Raw genomic sequence first — 22,293 nt, 5'->3', positions numbered from 1 at the left:
ATGTTTGCCGTTTATTATCAATAAAATTGTTATAAAAAAAAAAAAGGAAACCTAACTGCCCTCCCCATGCCTCACTCTGCCTGCAAATAGGGTGTCATTATTTGGAAGGCTGCTACCTGGTTCGATCCATGCATCTTAACAAAGCACTATTGTACAGACATTCTGGTATGGCTACAGACTACGAAAGGTCAGAGTGTCATAAAGACTTTGTTTCAGACCTTTGCCCCATTCACTGGCTAGTCACCACATAGGATAGTACAGCTTTACTGTCCATGCAGAGCATGTGTATCTATGGGCACAAATGCTAAGAATGGATTTTGCTCCTTTCCCTGTAAGCATCGGTTAATCGCATGTATTGCTGTAGATCTGCTTGCGCCCACCTGCCTCCCAAGAAGCCAGTGTTTTCTACAAATATCTTCAATCTACATGAAGATTGACACTACACACATGGCCACTGTCTTATCCTACTCACTACTCCATACCTACTCTGACCCACTGTGTGGAAACCAATCTACCAATGAAGTCGGTGCCAATGCGTGTCACTACTAGAGGTGGAGGCCTCACTGAGAACTCATGACTGAAAAATGTGCAACAGCAAGAGCCAAACACTAGACAGCAGAAGTATGCAGAGGGTGTGAATCTACAGCACTGCACGCTATGAACAGATCCTAACAATGTAAGTAACATTTTCCTTCTAGTCAGTAGTGTTACAAACATAAATTAAAATTGGTTATATAGAAATATTAATGTAAAGAATACTTCAATACTAAAGTACCCCAAGATGAATTCTCTTTTTCCCCTTCTTCTGAAAGAATACTCGGATGAAGGCTGCTAACATTCAAAATGCCTCCCTTGCATGAAGACTGTAGAGAGAGACTATTTATATGCCTTCAGTTTCTCTCCGGTCTAGCTAAAAAAGGGCCTTGCTCCTCTTCACAGCAATGCTAGTACTCAAGTCACCTATGTTGCTTATGGATTATAAGCTCATTCATCAGACCTCAGCCCCGTGAACTGCTAACAACAATTACTGACTAGTAGCCTTCACGAAAACATTGATGGCACATATGCCACAATGCTCCCCACTAAATCTATCCATGAGCAACAATTTTGGTTCTTTCACAAACTTTTGATTCACAGACGTATGAAGTTTGGCAGAGAGGAAACACTATTCACCTCTTGGACACTGTTCCCTTCTCTCATACACCCGGTCTCCCATTCAATAAATTTGGTTATCACTGTTATCAAATGCTTTTTTGAAATGAGGAATCTAGGATTCATTTTTAGGTCTCGCTGAGCCCCAGCGCTTGCGCTGGCTCGAAGAGACATTTTGTATGTGGGAATTTCAAAGTGCTGCTGGCTGGCCTAACGCTTGCGTTCACGCGATCGTGCACGCGCGCAGCCGGCCGCCAGCAGCACTTTGAAAACTCGTGCGTCATCGCGATCACTTTCGCTTTCAGAGCGATCGCTTTCTCTTTCAGAGCGATCGCGATCGTGATGACGCACGCTTTCAATGCTTGTTTTCTTCAGGTGTAGGGTCGCGTTTGACCCGACTCTAGAAATGCTTACATGCGCATGCTTTCAATGCTTGTTTTCTTCAGGTGTAGGGTCGCGTTTGACCCGACTCTAATGCTTACATGTCATGCCCTGCTTTGTATGTGCGCGCAACGACGACACACTGCCACAAGCATTGGACGCAGGGACTGGAAAGAGTGCTACGCTCACTGACTCTGTAAAACTGCACAGCTTAATGCGTTAATTGTAGTGGGTTCTCAGCATGTGGTTTTCGTTCCTTGCCTGTGTTTGTGCTCGCTCTGCTCTGCTATCCTGCAGCCAGCTCGTGATCCCCAGGGTCAGCCTGAAGTCACATTACGAGTTGCTGGCGCCAGCATCGGGCTTGAGTACCGCACCTTCTTCGCCTCCAGGAGAGTTGTCCCCAGGGCGCAGAGGGGGATATTCTCCCCGGGCAGGTTCCATTGCCGAGATGCGGTGGTTTGTGGACTGCTTTCAACGGGTATAGAGTATATCCGGAGCTTACGCTGCGAAATTTGCAAACGTGTACGTTAGCTACAACTGAATCACTCGAATATAAGATCCTTCTTCTGCACACCTTCATTGGTTTACACCGCTTATGGCGCCTCGGCGGCCACCGTTTCATGAGGTAGAAAGAACACTCGTTTCTAATATGCAAAGTTGTCTCTGTCATAACTGATGCGATCATATCAGCGAGAAGAGTGACTTTAAGGAAAGTGACAAAAACTCAGCGTAAAGTGCCCCTTAGACTATTCAGCCCGTCTATGTTATTTCACCAGTGACCCGTGTCAGATAGAAGGGCACATCCACAAGCTTTAGCAGGTGGATTCGTGAATGGCCTGGCAGGTGCATCTCCTTCGACTCAGAAATGTTCAAATATATTATTTTGCGAAATCCTTGCAATATTTCTCTCACCGCAGGACAAATAGAAAATGCATCAGTGATTGTCTGTCACACTGAGGAGAAACAGACAATGTACTCCTTCCTACCTCTCTGAAATTTGGCAAGGTTAGAGGACACATTTCTACAACATTTTCTCCAGGCAAAAACGAAGGCTGATGTGTTTTTGCCAGTTTTTGGTTCTTGTTTTTATAGAAATGGAGCACACAGACTGAGTTCCAGCTGTTTATATTTCATTATTGCAAACTGTCAGAGAATGTGTGTCGCCGAGTGACCCGCACATGCTAGTGTCTTGATTACATTTCGTACACCCAGGAATTCTGCCTGAAATTTGTGGTGATTAATGAAAAATTAGCTGGTGGAGGTGCGGGGGGGGGGGAGGGCGTATTTGCTGTGGAGTGCATCCCACAGAATACAGATTTGTTGTCTCATATTGCTCTGGTTGGTTTGCCTCACGTTTCTTTACTCGCCATACCATTTAAGTTACTTGATATTCAATGCACTAATAATTTGGGGAATTCAAAACCCCCATGTAGAATAGACTCCGCCCCCTTTTCCTCTGATGACAGAGTTGGGGTTATTCTGTTGGGCCTGAGCTAGTGAAGGAGGTGTGCTGCTGTAGGGCTTCTCCAAATGCACAGTGATTTATAAGATGCCCTGAGCCCACTGTAGTGTGCCCGTAAGTCCATCTGGCTCACCGTGCGCACATTTGCAAGGTTCCTAAGTGCGCCTAGTTACAGATTTGTCACGCTTCCATTAATTCAGGGCTTCGTAGGTCTTGACGTGTTTTTTTCTAATACTTTATGACACTAGAGAATTCCCCATTGAATGAAGGCTCTTCAAGGCCATTCATTACGTCGAGGATAATGGATGCATTATGATTCGACCAGCCTTGCCTACCAACGTCATCGGAATCGCACACTTCAGGGCTGAAGGTCTTGTTTACAGAAATGCTACAATACAGAGATTTTTTGCGGAAAAAGGGTTACTAGTGTGTGTTATGGTTCAAGGTTCTCATGCACAGGACAATTAAAACTGTTGAACTGGGAGATGACCTGTCATGAAGGCAGACACTCAAACAGTACATTTTTTTTTACTTAAAACCTAATAGCATATTTCTTTCACCTGTGGGGGTTTGTTGAACCCACAGTCTGTCAGCAGCACCATACTGTAAAATCAGTGCCCTGGTTTTTGTCCTGATGCCTAGAAGGGGCATATTATATAACATACTGCAAAGTGCCATTGTGCACAGGCTGTGTCCCGATACAAAAATGCATGCTGGCTCTTGCATTGGCGCAGTGTTTGTGTGCTTCTACCCATGACAGCAAGAAGCAGAGTCTAGTTGTTGCAAGTTCATCTGCTGCTCTTTCAACTTTTGGCTCTGGCTTCCCTGGCCCGTGAGGGGAGACTTGACTTCATAGCCAATAGGTCTCGCCTTTGGGACCTTATAAGTGCTTAGCCATGCAACAGTTGATGTTGTTGCACCAAGGATATTGTGCTGCATAACTAAATACTTATATAACTTATAACTAAATACTTATAAGGTCCCAAAAGCGAGACCTATTGGCTATGCCAATGCTTGTTTACTTTGATCCATTACTGGATTTTGAGATGTTGAAGTGAGCTACTGTTTCTCTTAAGGTTTCCTGATGGTTGTCTTCCATTTATGGACACCAAAAATATTTTATATGGGCAGTTCAATGAATTTGTTAGATCTGAACTGGTATTTTACGGTGGCAAACTTAAGCAAATCATAAACGAAACCATGTGGATGTCAGTGGAAAGTCTAAATGGGCTTGTGCATGTTACACTAATACTGAGGAAGAAGTGGTAAGATGTGATATCTAAAGGAGATCCTACACAACCTCACCTCCTCCTACGGGTTGAAAGAAACTGTACAAGCTAATCAAAGCTAAGAGAAATGTGGAAAAGATCACAAACTGAGACAGACCAAAATGTCTTCAGGTACAAAGATCAAGGTCACTTTGCTTTTGTAGTTAACCCTGACAATAAATGTTGCAAGTCATCTTCCATTTATACAATATCTTGGATATATTCTTTTACCCAGAACGTGTGTGTAAAAGGTCTCTTTGCACACAATCTCAAATATTGAAAACTAGGAAGTATAGGAAAGTGACCCTTTTTGCATGGTTGCCCCCACTTTTTGCCTAAATGTTGATGTATTTTGACTAAGTGTGCCCTGGGTTCCTGCCAATCAGGTACCCAGGGCCTATGTTCCTTCCCTAAACCTGTAATGTTGCAAAACCCAATTGGCACCTCTCTGGCTACATGTAAGTCCCTTGTAAGAGGTACCATAGGTACCAAGGGCACTGTGACCAGGGAAGGTCTCTAAGGGCTGCAGCACTTATTGTGCCACCGTTAGCGATCCTGTACATTTACAAACACACACTCCCCTTGCAGGCTGCGTGTTTTGGAGCAGAACAAAGTGAAGAGTCGACATGGCACACATACCTGTGTGCCATGCATACAACCCACTGCCCTGGCCTAGATAAGTCACCCCTCTAGCTGAGTGCACTATACCAGTGGCGAGGGTACGGGTGCATGAGCCTATTACCCCTACAGTGGCTAAGTCAATTCTTGGACATTGTATGTGCAGTATTGCCATAAAGAGTATATGGTCTGGGAGTATGTCATTACGAATGCCACAGCATCATAATGGTTTTACTGAAAACTGGGAAATTTGGTATCAAATGTCTCAGCACATTAAGCCACTCTGATGCCAGTGTGGAATTTAATGAAAATGCACTCAGAGGGCATCTTTGAGATGCCCCCTGAAAAACAAGCTAACTCTAGTGTCCTGGCTGAGTAGCTGCTCCCCAGCTGCCACCACCAGACATGTTTCTGGACCCCAGGGTCGAAAGCCTGCTGCTCTCTGGGTCCTGAAACAAAGCACATCCTGGGACAAGGTGCCGAGCCTCCTCCCCCAGGATGGGCAGGGTCCACGAAGGGGAAGCTTCAAAGGCCTGCCGCCTTTGTGAGCTACCCCAGCCATTTGCTGCTCCCAGCAAGTAGCCCCAACTGGTTCTGAACCAAAACTTGGGTGGGAGAATCAGTGCGAAAACAAAGTTAAGAAGAGTGGTGTGCCCACCTTGGCCAACCCCACCCCTTAGGTGGGGGAGGTAAGGTGAAGCCCAAATTTAAACAAGTTAGGTGGGGGGGAGAAGCTTCCTGCTTCAGGCAGCCAAGACCTGGAACCTTCTCCCTATTACAATCAAAAACAGCACATCTCTGCTCACATTCAGGAAAGAGGTAAAAACCTGGCTGTTCACTTCTTAGGTAGAGCACTATCCCCCGGCAGACCTTGACATTACATCGACTTAGCGCCAAGATGCTCATGAGCAATTGTGCGCTTTATAAATTCACAAATCAAATCAAATCAACTCTCAGTCCCTGCCATCTTGCAGATGGGGGACCTAGCCAACCAGAGTGAGGCTTATTCCCCCTCCCACTGGAAGGTGGCATAATAGGAGGTGTGGCCACCCAAGGAAGGGACTAATTGGTCCTGACCTGTACCTACCTGTAACACCCTAAATTTAGTATTTAGGGGAAACCCTGAACCTTGCCTCCTCAGATCAGAGCTGAAAAGAAGAAGGACCGAACAGCTGTTTTGAGAGAAGAAGAGGATCACATCAACTGACTTGGCCCCAGCCCTACCGACCTGCCCCGACCTCAGAACCCTCCAACAGAACCTCGGTGTGTCCTGCAGCCAGCAGTCCTCGTAAACCCTGAGAATCTGCCCTGCCTTTGGACTAAAAAGGACTTTGTCTCCCATGAGCATTGATTTGCTCAAAAGTAACCGACTCTGACTCCGGCCAACTCCGTGAGTCTCCACCACTCTGCTTCCGGAGCCGCGAGTCCGAGTGAATCAACACCGTAAGGAGGTCCTCCAAGCGATCCTAGCCTGGATCCTAGTGACCCCTGAACCTCAACAAACTCGTAAATCAAACCTGCATCCAACAACTGAAGGTCCCCTCAACCGCGACCAAAGGCGACACCTTGACCGACTCCATAACCGAAGTGGACCAGAAAGAGCAACTGTGACCGTCTGACCAACTCCATCTCCAAATGCTTGCAGTTACCGTACGATGACTCCCAAAGCCCCATTCTCCTCAACAGCAGCTGACCGACTCTGAAGGAACCGCAACCGAGTCTGCAGCCTCAGCCAAGACTGCATCCTACACCCAGCCACTCCTGTGCTGCTGATGGTGTAGTTCTTGTGTTGGTCATTGGGCATACAGCACTGACCTCGACCCCAGGAGATTTTGTTCCCAATCTGGTGGCATGCTCACCGCAGTCTAAAATCCCACCACTGTGTTTAGCCCTTGGCTAACGTGTGGTCCCTGCACCCCACCGCCCAAATGCCGCTGGTGGTGTGAGTCGAGTGCCCATTTGACTGTAACTTACCTACAGATCCGTACACCCAGTTCTGCCTTCTAAGGCCTAAATGTGGCTCATGAGTAGTACTGCAAATCTGTAATAACTTTGCAAAACGTATTGTCTCATTTTTCTTTCCCTCGGGAAGTGCACCAGCCTTGCATCTAGAGATACCTGGCAGTGTAAGAAAAGTGATTGCAAAGTAAACCTGACTATCTGCAGATATAAAGTGATTCTACAGTAACTAATTCACTGCATTCAAACTGTATTTAAACTGCATATGCTTGCAAAGATACTTATACTTACCTGTACCAGGCCTGCCTGCCTTGGTTCTAGAAAATAAATATAACTAAATAATATTTTTATACAAACCAATTTGGTCCGAGTTCAGTCCTTGAGTGTGTGAAATCATTTCTTGTCTGAGTTGTACAATAAATGCTTAGCACTACCCTCTGATAAGGCCTTACTGCTCGCACACGCTACCACAAATTGAGAGTAAGGTACTCCCTACTTCAACCTCTGCCTACCTTTGGGGATCCACTGGACTCTTTACAGACTATACCTTACTTTGGTATAGTGTATACAGAGCCAGCTTCCTGGCTTTTCTCTCTCAAAGTGAACACCCATTCTTCATCGTGCCCATCCTGCACCTTCCTCTCACATTGATGAGTGATTTGTTTTCCTGTCACTCTTTCTCTGCAAAGTGAACATCTGCAGTTGAATGCACACCTATTCATTTAATATAAAGATATGATTGATTGCTGTGTGTGCTATTGAAATAGCCAAGCAGGGTAAATGTACATGTCTGTATCTTTCCAGGTTTGCTCTTTTATAATCCCAGATCTGATGGCAAACTATTCTTTTGTCTCTGTGTCTATATTGTCTCTCCATCTTTAGATGTGCATGTGCTGCTACTGGAAGATCTGTTAGTGCTGATGCAGAAACAGGATGACAAGCTTATGCTCAAGTGTCACAAAAAACCAGCTCCGGATCCATCCAAATCTAAACAGCTTGTTTGCCCTGTAATAAGACTGAACTACGTGCTTGTCCGCGCTGTCGCTACAGGTATGTTGGGCATTCAGAACTCTTGTCTACAGTGTCTGACACACACACACACGCCCGTGCGCGCATGCACACACATACACACACACACACACGCACGTGCGCGCGCGCACGCACACACACACACACACACACACACACACACAATAGGACACACCCAGCCTGTCATCCCTCTGTTGCAGCTCCACGACATGAAGTAACTATCATTGACACAGCCAATAGTAACTCCTCTACCAGGCACTGTGAAAGACAGGCACTGCCTTCAGACTCCTCTCTAGAGCTGTGAATCGTGCCCAGTCTTGAACAAACAGCAACAACTTGAAACCACCCAGACATGAGGACTCGGTTGGCAGAATGCACAGAAGTCATAAGCAAGGACACCAGAATTATGTGGAAGGGATCACTACATTATGTGGCAAGAGAAAGCAAATTATGTGGCATGATGTAGCACATTTTGAAGCTGTAATACTTCACTATTTTGTACTTTTACACTAAAGGATCCAAGGTCAAAACATAAATACAGCTATTAGCAACTGAAAGATGGTCTCCCTCTGTGTGACAAAGGGTCTGCTACTGAGCAGGGACCCTTGCTATGGCGTTCTCAGCAACTTTTATCTGTTTGAGCTAGAGACAATTTTTTTTCGATTAAAATCTGCAATTTATGCAGGAGATGAGAAAGTGTGTGAAAAGTGCAGCAAATGAATAACTACGCGGAAAACACCACAGTCGCAGAATCGCATTACTCCAGTGGCCCTGGTTACTTGAAAAACGAAACTACAGAATTGCACCTGGAAAAGGGAAATAGGTTATTGTACAAATCAAACCTATGAAGTGTGATAGGATCTGCACCATTGACGTCGACTTCTAAGGGTTCTCGCACGTCCAGCACGAGATCAGTATTTTGCAATGGAAAGTGAAGAAGGACTTCTAAATAGGGCCTTGCAGAGACCCGTTTCAATGCCTGCTTTATTGCTACTGATTAGCACTGCCCCTGCCCTCCTCCCATTCAAGGGAAACCTTAAATATTGAATCGGCGCTCGTGCCTTTAAACATAGAGGGCGGTTAAAACAAAAGGTAAAATAACATTCGATCTCTCCTCCGTGAGGGTTCATGTGTGGCCCGGTGCAGTGATTCACCCAGGAGAAGAAAGGAAGGACAAAGTCTGTCTTCACGCTGGGCTTGGCCATATATGAACCGACCCAACAGAGAGGAGAGGTGACAAGACCAACCTGGCCTCTGCTTGTGGCGTCTGGTGACGTCACTCAACCATCCCGCCCTGGTGGGTAGGGGAATGACACATACCCCTGTCAGTTCATGTCCCCCAGGAGAACCCAGGACAACAACCTAGTGCCCTTGTGACCTCAGCAAGAGAGATTGCTTTAGAGAGGTTTGCAGCCGATGCACTAACCGGTGGAACTATCTCGCCATCTCCCAACCCTGTCATGTCGATAGTACTACGGATAACAGAAAACAAAATCTTTATAACTCCTGATTGATTGATTGATTGATTGATTGGACCCCCGCGTGCTGGCTGGTGGCATTGTGTGACTTTGCATAGGCATCGTACCGCCCAGGACATGATGAAAAGGATCGCATATCAAAGAAAAATGGGGAGTCACGAGAAAGATGATGCGTCACTCAGCTTCCAACGTTTTAGGAACCAATATCATTGCAGAGAACTCTTGTGCCTGAACCTCTCTAGTTCCTCTTTTATAGAAAGGGGTGGAGGATACCTGGTTGGATTTATAAAACAACCCTCACCCACCAGCACCACTGGTGGCATGCTGCGTACTTGGGCCCTCACACAATATCCCTAATGTGTTTGGGTAGGCTCAACGCTGTTGACTAGCGAAGCTCTTTTTTGAAGGTACAAAGGGATCTCAGGTTAAAATTGTAAGTTTTTCCTATTCTTCTGGTAGATTGCTATTTTTCAGGCTACCTTTGGCAAGGTTAAAAATGTAAAAAGATGCCCTCAGAGTATAAAATGTACTTCAACATCTAATATCAACATGTTTCAGCCAATAACAGTCGTCTACCAAGGTTGTATTACTTTCTTCAAGACAAAGGTAGAAGATCGCTTTTCTCTTCCTGACACGGTTTGTGTAGGCTAATCATCTGTGACAATTTTACATGCTATACATAATGCATCCATAATCAAAGGAGAGCGAGCTCTGCAGGTTCCATGGGGTCTGGAATTATTCAGGATTGTCCCAAACCCTAAACCAATCTTCGTCACGGGTGGTGTAAAGTTATCACCACTATGATGTGTTGTTGGGTGCTGTCATCATTGGGTTTCACACCTAGGTGCTCAGTTCCCTAGGTGAGTACCTCCATCCTAGGGAAAGTATTGGTGGGATCCATGTGGTGTTGTTCCGAAAATTATTTCCTGTATTTTAGAACAATTTTTTAACTAAGGCGAAGTATACAGCGGTAAGATTAAAAGGAGGCGTTATGACGTTCAAAGGACGTGTAAATTGTCCTTCACATCACAAATTGTTTGTCAAACAGGTTTCAGCCTGTGTTGCCCCTAAGGGTCTAGGCTTTTGTCAGGACCAAAATCAAGTTTCAATGGGTCCCTAACTGTTGTTTTTCTTGTGTTTGTAGACCCATAAGTCTGTCACTCACGTGTCTTCATTCCAGTTCACTTTGTCGAAAAGCTAAATGGGCTTTCATTGAGCCTCTGCCTTACTTAAGTTTCCTGTTCTGCCTCATGCGAAAAGATGAGGCGGGATACCATGGCAACTTGCCAACAGCCAATCCCTGGTGACCTGACCTGGGTCTTCCTCATCCTTCCTGGAGTGGCAGAACAGGAAACATAGGTAGAACTTTTCAAGTTAGAGATCAGCACACTGTCACCAATAATTGTTCTATCTGAGGGTGCGGAAAAGAGTGAAGCAACTGGCGCCAACATGCAAGAGTGGCACCTATATGCAGCCCGGTCACTCCTGGGGTAGTACAAAGACTGCAGAGCCACACTCAATTTTTATTCCAAAAGTGTGCATTATATGCCTGGATGAATTTACACAGTACATATTGCACATCAGCTTTCAGGAAGAAATCCACTGAAGCCACAATAGCGACATACACTGTTAGAAATATTTGAATTAAGAGAATTGTTTATGCAGTATTTTAGTGCACTCTGGCCTGCTCCTTTATATGTATATGGTTGTTTGCATTGTGTGATCGGGAGTGCTTGAGGATGCATGACTGGTGTATAAGCATGATGTCCATCAAGTGAGCCCTGACATATACGTAGCCTGCTGTGCTTGTATCTATGGCTTTGCATTTGTATGATATTCTCGTTTTTGAGACGGATGGATCCCCCAGGGGTTCCGCGCCGTACATACGGGGGTGGGGGTCCGCACCGTACATTCGGGGGTGGGGGTCCGCACTGTACATACGGGGGTGGGGGTACGCTCCATACATACGGGGGTGGGGGTACGGTCTGTACATTCGGGGGTGGGGGTACGCTTCGTACATTCAGGGATGGGGGTACGCTCTGTACATACGGGGGTGGGGGTACGCTCCGTACATACGGGGGTGGGGGTACACTTTGTACATTCGGGGGTGGGGGTACGCCCCGTAAATTCGGGGGTGGGGGTCCGCACCGTACATACGGGGGTGGGGGTACGCTCCGTACATACGGGGGTGGGGGTATGCTCCGTACATTCGGGGGTGGGTTCCGTACCGGACATACGGGGGTGGGGGTACGCTCCGTACATACGGGGGTGGGGGTACGCTCCGTACATTCAGGGGTGGGGGTCCGCACCGTACATCGAGGGGTGGGGGTCCGCACCGTACATTCGGGGGTGGGGGTCCGCACCGTACATACGGGGGTGGGGGTACGCTCCATACATACGGGGGTGGGGGTACGCTCTGTACATTCAGGGGTGGGGGTACGCTTCGTACATTCAGGGGTAGGGGTACGCTCCGTACATACGGGGGTGGGGGTACGCTTCATACATTCGGGGGTGGGGGTACGCTCCGTACATTCGGGGGTGGGGGTCCGCACCGTACATACGGGGGTGGGGGTACGCTCCGTACATACGGGGGTGGGGGTACGCTCCGTACATTCGGGGGTGGGGGTCCGCCCCGGACATACGGGGGTGGGGGTACGCTCCGTACATATGGGGGTGGGGGTACGCACCGTACATTCGGGGGTGGGGGTCCGCACCATACATACGGGGGTGGGGGTATGCTCCGTACATACGGGGGTGGGGGTACGCTCCGTACATTCGGGGGTGGGGGTACGCTCCGTACATACGGGGGTGGGGGTATGCTCCATACATTCGGGGGTGGGGGTCCGCACCATACATATGGGGGTGGGGGTACGCTCCGTTCATATTGGGGTGGGGGTACGCTCCATACATTCGAGGGTGGGGGTCTGCACCGGACATACAGGGGTGGGGGTACGCTCCGTACATATGGGGGTGGGGGTACGCTCCGTACATTTGGGGTGGGGGTCCACACCGTACATACGGGGGTGGGGGTACGCTCCGTACATACGGGGGTGGGGGTACGCTCCGTACATTCGGGGGTGGGGGTATGCTCCGTACATTCGGGGGTGGGGGTACGCTCCGTACATACGGGGGTGGGGTACGCTCCGTACATTCGGGGGTGGGGGTCCGCACCGGACATACATGGAGGGGGGCTGGGGGTACGGCGCGTCCATCCGCGGGAGGGCTGGGGGTACGGCGCATACATACGGGGGGCTGGGGGGGACAGCACGTACATACGGGGGCTGGGTGGGTACGGTGCGTACATACGGGGGGCTGGGGGGGTACGGCGTGTACATAGGGGGGCTGGGGGGGATGGCGCGTACATATGGGGGGCTGGGGGGGTACAGCGCGTACATACGGGGGGCTGGGGGGGACGGCGCGTACATACGGCGGGCTGGGGGGGCGGCGTGTACATACGGGGGGCTGGGGGGTATGGCGCGTACATACGGGGGGCTGGGGGGGACGGCGCGTACATATGGGGGGCTGGGGGGGTACGGCGCATACATACGGGGGGCTGGGGGGGGACGGCACGTACATACGGGGGGCTGGGGGGGTACGGTGCGTACATACGGGGGGCTGGGGGGGACGGTGCATACATACAGGGGGCTGGGGGGACGGCGCGTACATACGGGGGGCTGGGGGCGGTACGGCGTGTACATACGGGGGGCTGGGGGGGTATGGCGCGTACATACGGGGGGCTGGCGGGGAACGGCGCGTACATATGGGGGGCTGGGGGGGTACAGTGCGTACATACGGGGGGCTGGGGGGGACGGCGCGTACATACGGGGGGCTGGGGGGGTATGACGCATACATACAGGGGGCTGGGGGGACGGCGCGTACATACGGGGGGCTGGGGGGGGACGGCAAGTACATATGGGGGCTGGGGGGGGTACGGTGTGTACATACGGGGGGCTGGGAGGGGAACGGCACGTACATACGGGGGGCTGGGGGGGGTACGGCGTGTACATATGGGGGGTGGGGGTCCGCACCGTACATACGGGGGTGGGGGTATGATCCGTACATACGGGGGTGGGGGTACGCTCCGTACATTCGGGGGTGGGGGTATGCTCCGTACATATGGGGGTGGGGGTACGCTCTGTACATACGGGGGTGGGGTACGCTCCGCCCATTTGGGGGTGGGGGTCCGCACCGGACATACACGGAGGGGGCTGGGGGTACGGCGCGTCCATCCACGGGGGGGCTTGGGGTACGGCGCGAAAATACGGGGGGCTGGGGGGGACTGCGCGTACATACGGGGGGCGGTGGGGTATGGCGTGTACATATGGGGGGCTGGGGGGGACGGCACATACATACGGGGGGCTGAGGGGGGTACGGCGCGTGCATACGGGGGGCTGGGGGGGACGGCGCGTACATACGGGGGGCTGGGGGGGGTACGGCGCGTACATACGGGGGGCTGGGTGGGACGGCGCATACATACGAGGGGCTGGTGGGGTACGGCGCGTACATACGGAGGGCTGGGGGGATGGTGCATACATACGGGGGGCTGGGGGGGACAACACGTACATACGGGGGGCTGGGGGGGTACAGCGTGTACATACGGGGCCTGGGGGGGTATGGCGCGTACATACGGGGGGCTGGGGGGGGGACGGTGCGTACATACGGGGGGCGGGAGGGTACGGCGCGTACATACGGGGGGCTGGGGGGGACGGCGCGTACATATGGGGGCTGGGGGAGGTATGGCGCGTACGTATGGGGGGCTGCGGGGGACAGTGCATACATACGGGGGGCTGGGGGGGTACGGCATGTACATACGGGGGGCTGGGGGGGACGACACGTACATACGGGGGGCTGGGGGGGTACAGCGTGTACATACGGGGCCTGGGGGGGTATGGCGCGTACATACGGGGGGCTGGGGGGGGACGGTGCGTACATACGGGGGGCGGGGGGGTACGGCGCGTACATACGGGGGGTTGGGGGGGACGGCGCGTACATATGGGGGCTGGGGGAGGTACGGCGCGTACGTATGGGGGGCTGCGGGGGACAGTGCATACATACGGGGGGCTGGGGGGGTACGGCATGTACATACGGGGGCTGGGGGGGTACGGTGCGTACATACGGGGGCTGGGGGGGACGGCGTGTACATACGGGGTCTGGGGGGAACGGCGCATACATACGGGGACTGGGGGGGTACGTCGCATACATACGGGGGGCTGGGGGGGACGGCGCGTACATACGGGGGGCTGGGGGGGGCGCATACATACGGGGGGCTGGGGGGGTACGGCGCGTACCGGGCCCCCAATTCCGCTCGCATCGCGCCGTACTTCGCTTTTCCGGCACTTTTTGGGTGCCGTAAAAATATTGCCGTCCGGACTGCTGTCGGTTCGAATCGTACTTCCTGGTTCGTGAAACGCAGCCTGAATGCGTCCCGACGTCAAGTCGGCGCTTTCCCGGATCACATTTGTATGTATATTTTCGTCGGTCGGTGTTTTTTACGATTCGTACGGAAATGGTGTTTCCGTGCGAATCGTACTTGCATGTTTGTAATGTTTTTTTCCCGGGTACGAGTCGGACGGAGAAAACGCTCCGACCGACGGTTCGTACCCGGTTTTTCCAGGATCGGAATCGGCACCTGTATAGTGGGTGCCTTCAATGACCTCTGCTGAGGGATAAAAAATACTCTCCTCAGGTCGATATGCCCACTGAAGAAATTGCAGGGATGGTTTGACCATGATTGCACAGTAGCTAACCGTGAATTAAGGATTGCACTAGGGAAGAAGCCCAGAGACCATGTACTAATTCCCGGCCTGAGGAAGCATTATAAGGCTGCTACGGCTAAGCCCTGGCAGATATTCCTAACAGACCAATGGGAGCCACTATCATATGCAGCCAGAATGAAAGATAGTAAACATATTTGGCCCATCGTCTCAGGTACGAGAAATAAAAATCTGACAGTTCCCTGATCTTTTGTCACATCCCTAGTGAATTCTGGGAAAATCATTTTAGTAAAGTCTACATGAGCCCTTCAAGTAAGGATCATCATTGACAACAGGAAACTTAGGGGCCTATTACGATGGCAGGCGGACACCGTAACGGTGAATGGGACTGTCCGCCAGCAGTGCGGCGGTCCCGCTGTGGTCATTAGGACGCCACTGCGGCGGTGGCATCCCCCATCCACAACATTGTGGTGGGCGGTGCTCACAGCCCACCACATAAAGACTTATGATAGAGACGAAAGCCCGGAAACTTGACTCCGCCATTAGATTTTGGTTTGCGAAGAGCAACTAAGGCAACCCTTGATTTTTTATGATTCCATAGAGACTTAGAAAGACAGGAATCAATGCGTTTAAAGTAAATATCAGGAATATTTATGGGGAGCATGGAAAAAATATATATAAGAATGGGGGATATCATCATTTTAATCGAATCAAGCCGACCCCACCACAAAAGAAAAAGAGGATTCCAAGAAGATAATAATTTATCAATACGGGATAAAACAATAGACATATTCAACTGAATGGATGAGGAAATGGAGTTAGAGAACCATATTCCGAGATATTTGATTTTGGAGGAATTCCATGCGAAACCAGTAGAAGAGAACTGATGAGGGAGACAAAATTTGGTAAGAGGGAGAATCTCCGTTTTATCAGAATTGATCTTATAACCAGAGACTTGCGAAAAGGAATTAAATTCAAGTAATAGGGCGGGAATGGATTTTTCAGGATCGGAAATAAATAAGAGAATATCATCTGCATATGCAGAGAGTTTCAAATGGGTTTTGCCATAAGGAAAACCAGAAATAGATATATTATTCCGAATAGACGTAAGAAATGGCTCAAGGGCAAGAACAAAAAGTAATGGAGACAAAGGACATCCTTGGCGAACCCCACGTTGGAGGGGGAAATAAGGGGATAGATGACCATTGACTAAAACAGACACTTTGGGGCTGAATAAAGTAAAGAAATGAGAGAAATGAAATTAGGGCCAAAGCCATGCCACCGCAAAGCGGCGAACAAAAAGGACCAGTCCACTCTGTCAAACGCTTTCTCAGCATCGACAGAGATAGCAGCTAAAGGGATGGAAAGAGATGGGACCTTATTTAGGACATTGAGGAAAAGTTATCCGAAGTAAGTCTGCCCTTAACAAAACCACACTGTTCCTTGCCAATGAGATGGGGCAGAAGAGGATCTAAACGTAAAGCGAGTAGTTTAGCAAATAATTTATAGTCCACATTAACTAAAGATATTGGTCGGTAATTCTTACAGAATTGAGGGTCACGACCTTCCTTGGGTATAAGGCAGATCGTAGCCTCGTGGAAAGTACCAGCCAGAGATAAAGAAGGATTGGAAGAGTGTGAGAAGTTTAGGAAGTAGGAGGTCAGAAAAATGCATATAAAATTCCACAGAGAAGCCATCAGGACCCGGGAATTTACCTTTAGTAAGAGTCTTTAAAGCGCTGTCAAGTTCAGTAATGGAGAGATCATGCTCAAGACCAAGAAAGTTGAGATGAGAGGGGGAGGGGGTAGGGAGTCTATCGAAATAGGAGTGAATAAGAGAGACAGAGGGAAGAGATTCAGGAGTATAAAGAGACTGGTAGAAAAGCTGGAATTGGGTAAGTATATCCTGTTCTTTGTGTAAGAGAAGATTATCTGTAGAGTAAATAGAATCTATGCAATTACGCTCCTTACGAGATTTGAGGTAACTAGCTAAAAGTTTACCCGATTTATTGCGACCCCCATAGTAATGAGCGCTGCTCCGAAGTAAGATTGAAGAGGCATTATCGGTAGTAGTTTTGTTGAAATCAAGTTTGGCACGTATGAGGTCTGGCAAAACAGAATTGTTAGAGGAAGTATAGAATTTGTGCTCTAAGGATTTAATATGAGCCAACAAGTCTTTCTGTTTATTAAGGAAGTGCTTCTTTTTTTTAGAAACAAAGTCCATTACAAAGCCACGTGCGGTTGCCTTAAAAGAATCCCAGATAACATGAGGAGCTAAAGAGGGGTCAGAATTGAGTAAAAAGAATTCTGTAGCAAAGGAGAAAAAAAAAGAAGAAAAAAGAGGATCCATGAGAAGGGAGTTATTAAATCGCCAGCGAGAAGATTTGTGATGTGGAGGAAGAAGATCAAGGGTCGTGACAATAGGAGCATGGTCTGAGATAACTATGGGCTCAATAGAAGAAGATAGGAGATTTTGAGAAAGAGATTGAGAAAGGAAGATGTAATCAATCCGAGAAAGAGAGGCATGGGGGGGTGAAAAGAAGGAGTAGTCTAGAGTGTCAGGATGGGAAAGTCTCCATGAGTCAATGAGATGTGACTTAGAAATAGTGTCTAGAAATTGTGTATGTGATTTGTGAGGTGTAAAGCGAGCAGAAGATTTGCAGTCAAGAAATGGATCAACAATCTGATTACAATCACCTCCTAAGATAAACATGGTATCACTGTGCTGAAAACATTTCGAAGTATTTAAAGGCCAAAAATTGCAATCAGGGTGGGTAGGGCCATAGACATTGAATACAGTCAGAGATACAGAGTTGATTAATAACTTAACTAGTACCCATCGGCCTTCAGTATTGGTATCTTGGGAAAGAACTTTACATTTTAGTTTCTGGTGACATAAAATAGCAACACCATTCTTTTTATTAGATGAAGGGGAGAATAAGACCGTTCCCACCCAGCCTCTTTTCAGCTTAAGCGATTCAGCATCAGAAAGATGGGTTTCTTGTAAAAGGACTAAATCAGGATTATAGGAAGCTAGGTGGGAAAGGATTCTCTGTCGCTTAATCGGGTTAACAAAACCTTTCACATTCCATGAAATAACTTTGAAAGTAAAAACAGTAAAATTGTAAGCAAAAAAGAAAAGCCATGAAAGCAAGAAATAAGAAAAGAATGCCAATTGATACATGAGAAAAAAGAACGAGAAAAAAGAGAGTCGAAAGGTACATTAAAAGAAAGAGAAAGGAAAGAGGGGAAAGGGCGAGAGAAAGGAAGTACAAGAAGAGACAGTACATATCCAAATAGGATGACTGAAAGAAACATACCTGAGGGGGGGGAAAAGAAGATGATAATGGGGTTATGGAAGTATTCGACAAGAATGACCTCCCAAGCCAGGAGAACAAACTGCACCAGGACGGAAGATGAATAAGACGAACCGTATGGGATGGAGAGGAATACACCAATCAATCTAGGTGAGGAAAAAGAAAGATGATACAGAAAATTATGTTAAACAAAACAACACAAAGGCAAAAGACACGTGAAAAAGGGAATACAATCCAGCAACTAATTAAGAAGAACCACATCAAGGAATACAAGAACATATCAGTAAAACCTGTAAGAAAAAGGGGAGATTAAATAATCAACCATTAGCAGGGTTGGAGGTGTCCATGCCAGCATTAGTTTGGATAGGAATAAAGTTCTTGAGTTCGGCAGGGTCTTGAAAAGTCCAGGTGTTATTTTGGTGAGTCACTTTGAAGGTACAAGGGTGAAATAAACCATATCTAGCACCAAGAGAGCGTAGAGGAGCCCGAAGAGACAAAAACTCCTTCCTTCTGGCAGCGGTAGCATTAGAAACATCCTGAGAGAGAAATACCCTCTGACCCATCCAGGAAACATGGCGTTTGGATCGAGCTGCGGAAAGGACCAGAAGGAGATCAGTAAATTTCAGAAAGAGGATGATGACACCTCGTGGTTTAGTTGAAGATGAGGAACGAGGGCCAAGTCTATGAGCTCTTTGGATACTTAGAGAAGTAGTAGCAGGAATGTCCAAAAGCTTCAGAAGAAAAGAGGAGAAGAACGCAACAGGGTCATCTCCCTTCAAGGATTCCGGCAGGCCATAAATACGCAAGTTATTCCTCCTATTTCTATTTTCCAAGTCCTCAGTATGCTGTTGGAGGGTGAGAAGAGACTTTTCCAGTGAGGAAATACGCTGAGAGTTAGTGTGAATTTCTGTAACCTGCTGTTCCACGGAGGATACACGAGTTTCCATAGTCGACCATTTTGCCTCAAGAAGCTGCATCTTCGTATTGGTCTCTTCCACAAACGGACGTAAAGCGCTTATCTCCTCCAGCAACATTTCCATAGATATAGAGGATGGTGGCTTATCAGGTGGAGGAGGAGGGGAGTCCTGTTTCAAGCGCTTAGACGAGGAAGTAGAGGGAGAAGTTTTGTTTAAGGCTGACTGTGATGGAGAAGAACGGCTGGAAGCCGCTGCCGCATTTGATCTGTGGGAGAAGAGCAGTCTGCCGCTGAGGAAGAGGTGGTCGTAGGAGAGCTCTTCGAAGGCACAAAGACAAACTTTGGGTTACGTAGTTTGCCCATAGAGACCTGAACGTGCAAATGATGGAATGAATAATAACTAAATCACCGGTGTACTTCGTATGCAGAATACAAAGATTCCAAGATGCTTAGTAAGGAAACGAAGAGGCCAGCAGGAGCAGTAAAAGACAACTGTAAAAACCATGGGAATCCAGGAATCAAAGGCAGTTCCAACCAATCATTAAAATCTTCCTCTAATAGTGGCAGGGAGACCATACGTCAGCGCGGAGCTCTTATGCGCCAAATCTTAGTTATATATTGCTGACGAAGTCCAGACACTAGTGCTCAAAAAAGCTTGTAAAGGATAATTCAATGACTGCCATATAAAGATATATCCCTTTGACACAACCACAGAGGAAGCATAATCACAATAAACGTAGTAGGCATGGAGTGAACTTCGCTCTGCAGGACAAACCAAAAAGTACAAAGCCCTTAGGAAGGAAAAAGAAAATAAAAACTGAATAATTCCTCAAAAAGAGCACATTAGGAGCAACGTCTTGTGTGGAATACATGAAAATAGTGATTTCTCATGAAGCCGCAGTAATGAGCAGAAGGGAAGTATTCCACTAATATGGCCAACATGAGGTAACTGCTCCTCCAGAACATAGACAAGGAGACAAAGTAGTGCTGGTGTTGAAATGGAGGAAAGCTGAAAGTGTGGTAAGGCAGGAGCATTGGAGGTATGAGGAAGAAGCCATCAAGCGTTATCAATATCCCACGTTCTGAGGGGACATGCGCCCATTTCAGCCTCGCGCGCGCGTCGCGCCGATCTTAAAATGGCGGTCGTGCTGAGGCACTTACATGATGCGACGAAAACAGGGTATAACTGCGTGTGCGACAAGCCTGGTGGTCACATCATCAGCACGGCATATTCCGCTCGCTGGAACCGAAGGAAGTCTGGTGAAACGGCAGCAAAATAGCAAGATAGGAAGAAAAATCCGCCATGGCGCAGCGGAGCTCCGAGCTCAGGCGGCCATCTTACTCGGCGTCCAAGCCACGCCCCCCCTACACATTTTATATTAAATGAAATAAAAAGTAATTTCCAAACAAATAAATATTTTTCATTAAAAATTATTTAGAAACAAAAAAATGAATTACATAAATGTACTTGTTTTATTTCCTACCCTATAACACCACACAAATCACAACACACATCAACATTTAAAAAAATATGTACTCCCTCAACTAACAGAATTAATTACGAATTAAAGAAATATTATTAATTAAAACACAAATGAAAACGTATAAAAATTATTTAACTTCCCACACGTAACTCCTATAATCCTCACAACCCACAGCTACAATTAAACTGTAAAGAAATGAATTACACAATTTAAAACCTATTTTCAATTAAAGAAACTAACAGTATTTAACAACTAGTTATAAAGTAACATTTATTTACTTCCCACACTGTACCCCTATTACAATAAAACCCACACACAAAAAATAGACCAATACACTAATTAAACGTAAATTAATCAATTAATATTAATGATCAACCGATTTTTAATTAATTAAACAAAACTTACTTCCCACCCTTTACCCCACAAACCCCACACCCACACCTAAAATTGATTACAGAAATTCCATTTTAATTTTTAATTAATTAATCAATATTAATTAACAAATAATTATTAATAATTAAACATAAATTACATCCCACCCTTTACCCTTATAAACCCCACAACCCACACCTAAAAAAAATAACACTATTCGCATAATTATTTATCAATGAATTAGTTAATTTAAATTAACAACTTATTAATTAATTAAACGTAAATTACTTCCCACCCTATACTCCTATAAACCAAGCAACCCGCACCTAAAATTAATAAGACAATTTGCATAATCAATTTTCAATAAAATAATTAATATAAATTAACAACTAATTATTAATTAATCAAACATAAATTACATTCCACCCTTTACCCCTATAAACCCCACAATCTGCCCCTAAAACAAATCACACAATCACCATAATTATCAATTAATTAATAGTATTTAACAACCAAATAATATTTAATTATAAATAAATTACTTCCCACAATTAACGCTATAAAATCTAAATTAAATAAATGAAAAATTAATGATTCATTTATTATAATTAAATTACTTCCCACCCTATTCCCCTATAAACCCACAACCAGCTACGGAGCAAGAAATGCAGAATGTAATTAAAATAAAATTCATAACTACTACAAATTTAAACATATTAATAAACATAAACAATACTTGTACACAAAACATACATTACATACATTTAAAATATAAACTAAAATACATAACACTTCTTAAAAAATCAATATTTAAACATCTATATTTTTTACAACAATATTAATGACCTATATTTTTTAAAACTATATTTCTTACCTTAAATTTGATATTATTGACCACAATATTCTTGCTGTCGATATTTCTGAATCACAATATTTACAAATCGATTTTTGTGTAAGTCGACATTCCCAACTCAATATTCTGTCTCAGCACCCTTGTTAGTATTTAATTATGATCTAATAATATAAAATGTACAATATTTTATGTATTTTACTTTTAAGAATGGAAAACCTTCAGAATAAAGTGTTATGTGATAGGAAAAGAACGAGTTGGTAAATGAGCCTCAGTTGGATAAAATCTGACTCA

At 46.8% G+C, this 22,293-nt stretch overlaps 1 protein-coding gene across 1 annotated transcript in view; it reads left to right on the top strand.

Moving 5' to 3' along the window:
• The window catches only part of LOC146772765 (rho guanine nucleotide exchange factor 11-like), a 237,740-nt gene that overhangs the window by 96,089 nt on the left and 119,358 nt on the right, over window positions 1-22,293 (top strand). The window contains 1 exon segment of the mRNA XM_085637029.1: window positions 7,723-7,890. Coding sequence (XP_085493155.1) covers window positions 7,723-7,890 — 168 coding nt within the window.

Source organism: Triturus cristatus, chromosome 12 (genome assembly GCF_964204655.1).
Source record: "Triturus cristatus chromosome 12, aTriCri1.1, whole genome shotgun sequence".
Taxonomy (NCBI): Eukaryota; Metazoa; Chordata; class Amphibia; order Caudata; family Salamandridae; genus Triturus; species Triturus cristatus.
This window is presented reverse-complemented; position numbering and strand designations above follow the sequence as displayed.